At 39.3% G+C, this 8,052-nt stretch overlaps 1 protein-coding gene across 1 annotated transcript in view; it reads right to left on the bottom strand.

Annotated features, from left to right (window-relative positions):
- Positions 1 to 7,232: 7,232 nt before the first annotated feature.
- Positions 7,233 to 8,052, bottom strand: part of ANP32B (acidic nuclear phosphoprotein 32 family member B) — a 35,118-nt gene continuing 34,298 nt past the window's right edge. Inside the window, exon 7 of the mRNA XM_069095374.1 lies at positions 7,233 to 7,683. Within this exon, the coding sequence (XP_068951475.1) occupies positions 7,610 to 7,683 (74 nt within the window). The 3' untranslated portion in view covers positions 7,233 to 7,609. The remainder of the gene's footprint in view (positions 7,684 to 8,052) is intronic.

The following is an 8,052-nucleotide window of genomic DNA, read 5'->3' as shown; positions in this document are numbered from 1 at the left end:
TTCCCTAATTCATCAGACACACTGCTCTAAGAATAATCTCCTTAATACCATTCCACTTTTAAAGACTCATTTAAGAACTCCCCGTGGGGACAGCTAGGTGGTCCAGTAAATAGAGCACTGGCCCTGGAGTCAGGAGGACCTGAGTTCAAATCCAACCTCAGATACTTAACACTTACTAGCTGTGTGACCTTGGGCAAGTCACTTAATTCCAATTGCCCTACCTTCCCCCCTCCAAAAAAAAAATAGAATTCCCTGTGGCTAACAAATAAAGTCCAAACTCCTTAATCTGTTAATCAAGGCTTGTCCTACCCAGACTCCAAATATACCTAACATTATTTCCCTTAATGTACTCTATGCTCTTGTCAAAGTGGACTACTCAATGTTCTACAGGTGCGTCTTAGGCCTTTCCAGATCTATATACTTGTTTGGGCTTTTCCCTAAGTCTGATATGCTCTCTCTCAGATCCCTGCCTGCTTTAATCCTATTCATACTCCAAAATCCAGCTCAGATGCCGCTTGCTCCCAGAAGCCTTCTTGGATTCCTCCCAATTTGTGAAGGTTCTTTCTCCTCAAAATACTTTGTGTTTGTATATAGCCATGTTATATCCAACCCACAGAAGGAAAGCTTCTTTGAGCACAAGTATTGTATCATTTTTTCCCCTTTGCATCCTTACCACATAGCATAGGTGCTAGCCATTTACTGAGTACTTAGAGTCTGTTGGGTTGAATTGCCCCCATTTTGGTCAATGATTTTAAGGCATACATAGCACATTTATCAAATTTACAGAGAACACAAAATTTGGGGGAAAGGGGGTAATTAACAGATTGGATGATGTACAAATTGTTCCGATTTTTCTCACTCCATTCTGCATGAATTCATACTAACCAGGCATCACTGATTGCTTCTTTCGTCATTTCCAGAGCTTAGAATAAGGGGACTAGGCTAATGAGAAGAAATTTAACAGGGATAAATGTGAAGTCCCATATTTGGGTTTAAAGAATTGTAAAAGTATGCCACAAGGGAGGTGGGGCTAGATAGTCATTCCTATGAAAAAGATCTGTGTTTGGGTTTTTGATTTTGTGGGCTAAGAGTTAAGTCAACAGAGGGACATCAGAGTCAAAAAGCTATTTCTGGAATATGGCAAGTAACATTATAGTCCCACTGTATTCTGTCTTCGTCAGACTACATCTATAAAGGGGTGTCAAACATGCTTGCTGTGGGCCCAAACCAGGTTAAAGTATAATTGGGAAATGTTTAACAAAATAAATAAAGATGCCACACAGATAATGCTAATTTGTGACTTTCTAAGTCAACATATGGCTATAGGGGTCCATTTCTGGTTAAGTTTGATGTCACTGGATTAGAGTACTGTGTTCAGCTCTGGTTACCACATTTTGGGGCCACTGACAGCGTAGGGACATTCAGAGCTCAAGCCTGTGGACAGGATGCCTAGGGGATTTAAGTACATGCCATTAATAAAGATGACCAGCTAAGGGAAACAGGGATTTTTAGCTTAAAGACTTAGGCAGGGATATGACTTTAAATATCCAAAGGTCTATTATATGGAAGAAATGTGTTGTGGTTGGCCCTGAGGGGAAGACCTAGAAGTTGCAGAATCTGATTTAGACTCTAAATAAAGAAAAAAACCCACTTCCTACCAATTAAAACTGCTCTCAAATGGAACTGGCTACCATGGGTAGGTTTGACTGGAGGTCTACAAGCAGAAGACAGCTTAGCATTTATCGAGTGTGATGTTATAGACAGCTTTCCTGTTCTGGTATTAGCTGGCCTGCATGATTCCTGATATGTGGCTGAGTTGGGCTGCTGAATTATCTTTGTTTCTTCTGTCTTGACTATTTTCCTACCTTTCTAGAAAGTGGGGAGTAAATCCGCAGTCAGCTGGAAACACTGGGAAGGCAAAAACTTCTGTGCTGACACGAGGCATTGAGAGTCCTGGAAGAAGATATGCTAATATAACCATCCCTGCTTACTTCTCCCCACTAAGTGCTCCCATTAATCATTGGGGAAGAAGGAATAGGCATTTATATAGTAGCTATGTGCCAGGTGCCAAGTACTTTTTAAAAAACCACAAATATTATTTCATTTGTTTCTCAAAATAAGACCGAGAGAGGTACTATTATCTCCATTTTATAGTTTAGGAAACTGAGATTAAATGGCTTAGTCACAATGTAAGTATCTGAGGCCAGATTTGAACTTCAGTTTCTCTGACTCAAAGCTCAGTGCTCTATCCACTGTTCCAGCAGCTGCTTTTAGGGCAGGAAGACACACAGAGTAACTAACAACTACCAGAATACCCTGGCCCCAGAACCTGAGCATGTCAGACAAGAGGTGACAACTTTCACTCTTTTCCAACAGTTGATAGGAGAAAGATCATGGCCTCAAGTCACAGATTCAGTTAGTATAGCAGAATACTGGGCTAGGGCTTTGGGTAATCTGGACTCTAGAATTTATTTATGATCTTAAACAAGTCACTTAATCTGAGCCTAACATCTGCTAAAATGGAGATACCCCTTAGACTACTTATTTCACAATAGCTAGCAAACTAATAGCTAGCATTTATATGTTGAGGTTTACATAGACCTTTATAAACATTATCTATCATATCCTCATGAGGCCATTGTTAGGAAAGTATTTTGTATACCTTAAATACAAGTTTTAGAAATCTGAGTTAATAGAATGAGAAGTCACTGCTTTCTGCACTGGAGTCCTAATTGTTGTCTGACCTGCGTTCTAGAAAAGGACCATAGGGGCGGCTAGGTAGAGCAGTGAATAGAGCACTGGTCCTGGAGTAAGGAGGACCTGAGTTCAAATCCGACCTCAGACACATCTTACTAGCCGTGTGACCTTGGCAAGTCACTTCACCCCAATTGCCCCTCCCCCCCCAAAAGCAAAAGATAGAAAAGGACCATGACATCAGGGAGGTGATGCCATGGTGTGCAAGTGAATTGGACCTAAATGAGGGAGGGCCGTGCAAAGTCATACAGCTTTTGCTCACCAGGGTGTCCAAGAAAACTAGCTGCAGGGCAGGGGTAAGGGTAGGGGGAGGCGGAAGTTAACGAGCTAAGGAAGCTCTATTATTGGGAGAAATTACAGTGTTAGGAAAAGCCCTCAGTCCAGAGTTCTGTGCTAGAGGCCACAGCCTTCCCTGGCCACCACACTCAGAGCAGGGCATGAGACTATACCAGTGATTCTGGAAGTCTTCCTGTACCTTAGGCGTAGAAGACTAACTCTGCATTTCCCACACTATGGGACTATGTCAAGTACTAATTTCTTTTCTCTCCACTCTATTCATCCATTTGTTATGGGACCTCAATGGGACAGATTTGTTGGGGTGTGTGCTGGCCATAATTTCCTGTGTGACCATAAAAAGTCATAGTATATAGGGCTCAAAAGACTTTAAAGGTCATGGATTAGTGACAACACTGGGGTTCAAACCCCTGTCTTCTAGCTCCCAAATCCAGGGCCTTTCAACTACATCATTCTAGTTTTACATTTGAGAGAGATGACTGATCATTATTAAAATGCCCCCAACCTAACCTAAATTCTTCATCTCCTGATGAAGGATGGAATGGCTTCTGAGTTATGATTCCAGAGGAACAAGGCAATGGGGGAACTAACCCATCATTTCTCCCAATGAATACGCATAACAGGCCTGGGATGGAAGGGAAACAATCTCGATCAGAGTAAAACTCATTCCCACTTTTTAATCTCATCTACCTCTACCCCATGGGAATCAGAAGTCATTTCTGTGGTCTCTGGATTGTACAGTTCTGGTAAGAGATCCAGAGAAGCCTGAGATAACAACTGATGTTGCTTATGGTAAAACTGGTGTTGAATACAGTGGGGCTGCAAGAAGGGCCAAGTTGAGTTGGGCATGGTGTACCTCTATCCACACCCAATCTTAGGGATAGGCTCTTTCCCAAGGCCGAAAGTGGCAAAATAAAGCAGAACACAGTGCCCGAGAAGAAGGAAATATAAATACATTGGGTTCTATTAGAAAGCAGGAAGGAACCAGACTGATGAAAGGAGTAGGTAGAAGTGACTGGCTGACTGGGCAGTCCATTATATGACTGTTTTGAATCAGAGATTTAGTGGCTTTTCCCAAATCAGTTGATTTTCATTATTAGCAGAAACCTCAAAACAGTATCTTGCAGTTAATCCATCAAGGATCTGATTTTCACAAGTCTAATAAAAGTTCTTATTGATATCATGTGGAAATCCTAATGTGTATAACCAATGAATGAAACCTGGTCAAATCAAATTTCCTGCTGAGAAAAGGAAAATTTAAGGGTGGCCAGGTGGCTCATCGAGTAAGAGCACTGGCCCCAGTGTCAGGATGACCTGGGGATCAAATCTGGGCTCAGATACTTAGCACCACACCCAGAAATAACTGGCTATGTAACCTTGAGCAAGTTACTTAACCCCGATTGCTTAAAAAAAAAAAAAAAGAAAATTTACTAGAAAGAAATTGTCTCTGCTCAGTGGCATAATCCATGGAAAAGTGGTTTATCAGAAAATTATTATAGAAGTCTTTTGGCAAGGTTGATTGAATGTAAAAATTGATAAAGAGAATCATGACAACTTTTTTTTTTAATAGGAAATGAGATTTGAAATCAACCAAGTAAGAACTGAGTCTGTTTTGATGATTAAAAGTCTGAGATGAGTACTTCAACCACCTACCTGTTTAAGAGAGAATGTGAATTTGTAGGTGTGATAGTAATGGCAATTAAAGATTCCCCTGTATTGGCTTGGTTTTCAAACTGATTGTGTTAAAACCCAGAGCTTGTTAATCCCACCTGTGGGATGGACTTGTTGATGTGAAAAGAAAGTCCTGAACTGGGAGGAGCTGGTGACGTAGATTTGGAGACACAAGGGAGAGGCAGAGGAACTTTTTAGAAGCAGCACCTCGTGGAGGCTGAGAAAGAGACTGAGAGAATTGCTGTTTTGCCACTTTGAATCACCCTGGATTTTTGAGACCTGCCCCCCGGAGCTGCCAAGGACTGAGGAGACATGGCTGTTTTGCTGGTACTTTGTCTGTTTTGATGTTGTTTTGCCAGATTTGTCCACTGGTGAAAGACAGTCCTTTTGTTGAAGAAGTCCTGGAACCTGGCTTTTGGTTAAGAAGCCCTGAGACTGTCCTGCAGACAGAGAGTGAATACTGTCCACTGGTGAAGGACAGTGCTGTTGTTGCAAGGGTCTGGGAACCTTTCTGTTGGTTCAGAAGCCCTGAAGAAGGATTTTCTTGTTGTATGTTTACAGAAATCCTGGGAGAGGGCTTTGCTAATGTTTTCAGGGGTTCTAGGACTGTTCTACAGACAGAGGATGAATTAATGAAGGGACTGGCAATGTATCTTGTGGCCTTGCTAAGCCTTGTCTCCCCAGGAACTAAGATTGCTGAGAACTTGCCTCGTGTCAAGATGAAGAAAAGACCTCCATTTGGGTATTAAGTGCTGTGTTTAAACTTGATGTAACTCTGGGGTAGATTCAATTGAGATCCAGGGGTGGGGAACTTTTGCCCTTTTTGTGCTCTGTGATTGACAAATGAAGGTATAGCCTAGGGGTGGAGAAGTATTTAGACCAGGGACTTTGTAATTGATTGAATGATTGGAAGGTCCTGGGGGTGGGGTAGTACTTGGAGATTATTTAATCACACTTAGTAAATGCTGTATTTGGAATGATGTCATGTTTTGACCTTCTCTGTTCTTGGTTTGTCACTGAATAAAATGGAGAGCACTTATGGTGGTATTTTGAACCTTGGGAAGTTGCCTTTCCTTGGTATTACATTACAGTAGGTTACAGGACCAGGAAGAAAAGTCCAAAGACACTGAAGAGATTGATTTATTAAAGAATTCCCAGTGGCAAACATACTTTAAAACAGGTTTCCAATTGAGTCAAATTTCACAAGAAAATTTAGTGCCTTAGTGCCAAGGAACACTTAAGATAGAGGAGTAAATCTAATGTATGCCGGGGAGTTATGGAAGTCATGTGACTTAAGTCAGCTGACAAACATGGAAATAAGAACTCTTAAGGAGAGTATTTTACTTACTACATTTGACTAGTTGTGTTAGTGAAGGATGGAAGGATATTCCTTGAACTCTCTAAGAAGCAGAAGAAAATCTATTAAGAAGGAATGCCTCCTGACACAGTGATATAAAAAAATCACATCACTTTAAGGATGTAAGTATATAACATAAATAGCGCCAATTTCATTGGTCACACAAAGAGAAAGGGGAAAATTAATGCCTATTAACTCTGAAATAAATATTCAACTTTAATAAGGATTTCTGTTAACAAAAAGAAAAAAAATCAATTTTCTACCTTAGCTTCAAGGAAAAAAACTACATTTAATTATCATTGTGTTTAAAAACAGTTCTATTTTTGGTATTGCCAGTATATGATCTTGTAAGTGTTCCTCATTTTATATTCAGAGGATAAGATTCCCATCCACCCTTTCACCATTTCCATTTCAACTTACCCCATTTACAATCACAAAATTTCTAAACTTCAGATGCAACAGAAGAAATTATTCACTAGTATAATAATGACTAAATCTTACACTTACAGAAATAGGCAGTATCGTTAATCTGTTGACACTGCATTCATATACCTACCTCCATCTTCAAGAATATGTTATGCCTTTCTTTTGGAATAGCTGAAATGACCTTCAGAGGTCCTTTGCAGTTTTAGAAAAATGCTTTTTTAAAGTTGCATACATTGTTGTCATCCATTTCCCTAAAATAGGCTATCAATTGGACAAACTATATTTAACCTTGGTACAAGAACAGCTATGGTCAGACTTTTCTTTCTTAACTTAGCTAGCTACTTCTTATGCCTAAAAATTTTAGTTTAATGTTTCCTAGGAACTTCAGCACTTTTGAATTCAGAACGCTATAAAATCCACCGACAGTAATGAAATATTCATGCCTCTCATTATCAAGGTTTAATTGATTTAAATGTGCAATGTGTAAACATATACACAAGTACATTTTTGCAATTACCGTCACTTTAAAAATCCAAATAATTCTCCTTAGTATGTTTCAAATAAGCATATCTAAAGTCCAATTTTAAAAATGTAAACGTACAACTAGACTTTACCAAATAATAACATGTTTTTATTTCACTGAAATTCTTAAAAATATTTATCTGCAGTTGTCACATAGAACATCCTAATGTAAAAAAATTAATGGTTAAAAAAAAAAGAAACAGACCCAAAATGTTAAGATTTTATTTACAAAGCTTCTTTTGTTGTACAGAAAGTAAAAATGGTATTACAACATTGGTGTAACTGGTAGCCATCAACAATCATGACTCACCGATCACAGCTGCTCTTCTTGCTATAGCAATAGTCTTATAAGAAAACCTAGTAACTCTGACTATTTTGTTGGGGTTAATTCCCCAAATTTGTTGGTAACTTGGATATCCAATGGGGATTGAACGGAGGAATGTAGAATGTCACAAGAACTACTCTTTGGCTCTTTAGGTGTCCTGGGGGCTTGGATTATAGCTACCACTTCTTTTTACAGCTACCAAATCAATAGGAGCAGTCCACACAATACTGAACAGTTCTTTTTTCAGATCATCTGGGGTCTTAATCATCTTCTCCCTCTCCTTCATCATCTGTTTCTCTCTTCCTCTTTTCACCTTTCCCAGTCTCTTCTTCCTCTGTACAATAAAGAAGACACACTTTGAGACTCCTGGATAGGAAATTTTCACTTTAAAGGGAATACACTTAAAGTTATTATTAGCTAAACTTTTTAATGTAAGGTGATGACAACAGGAAAATTTTTTTCAAGCCCGCTGGAGTATATTTTTTAATGATTAAAAGAGCCATCAAGGTTCTTTTCTTTGATGATCCTGTTCTTTTTTCCTTCTGCTAATTCTAATGATCTTACCAGTTATGGGGTAATCCTATACACATGGTGTATTTTAACTTCAGTGATCTATCTGACAAAATCTTCAAGTGTGGAATGAGAGGGTTTTCAGATTTAGTGGTAGAAGCCTTATTAATCATGAGGCCCTCTGCTACAAGGT

The sequence above is a fragment of the Petaurus breviceps genome, unplaced genomic scaffold (assembly GCF_028583685.1).
Source record: "Petaurus breviceps papuanus isolate PSGF00001 unplaced genomic scaffold, PetGlider_PUasm1.0 226, whole genome shotgun sequence".
Taxonomy (NCBI): domain Eukaryota; kingdom Metazoa; phylum Chordata; class Mammalia; order Diprotodontia; family Petauridae; genus Petaurus; species Petaurus breviceps.
The sequence above is the reverse complement of the archived record's forward strand: the minus strand, read 5'-3'. Positions and strand labels throughout refer to the sequence as shown.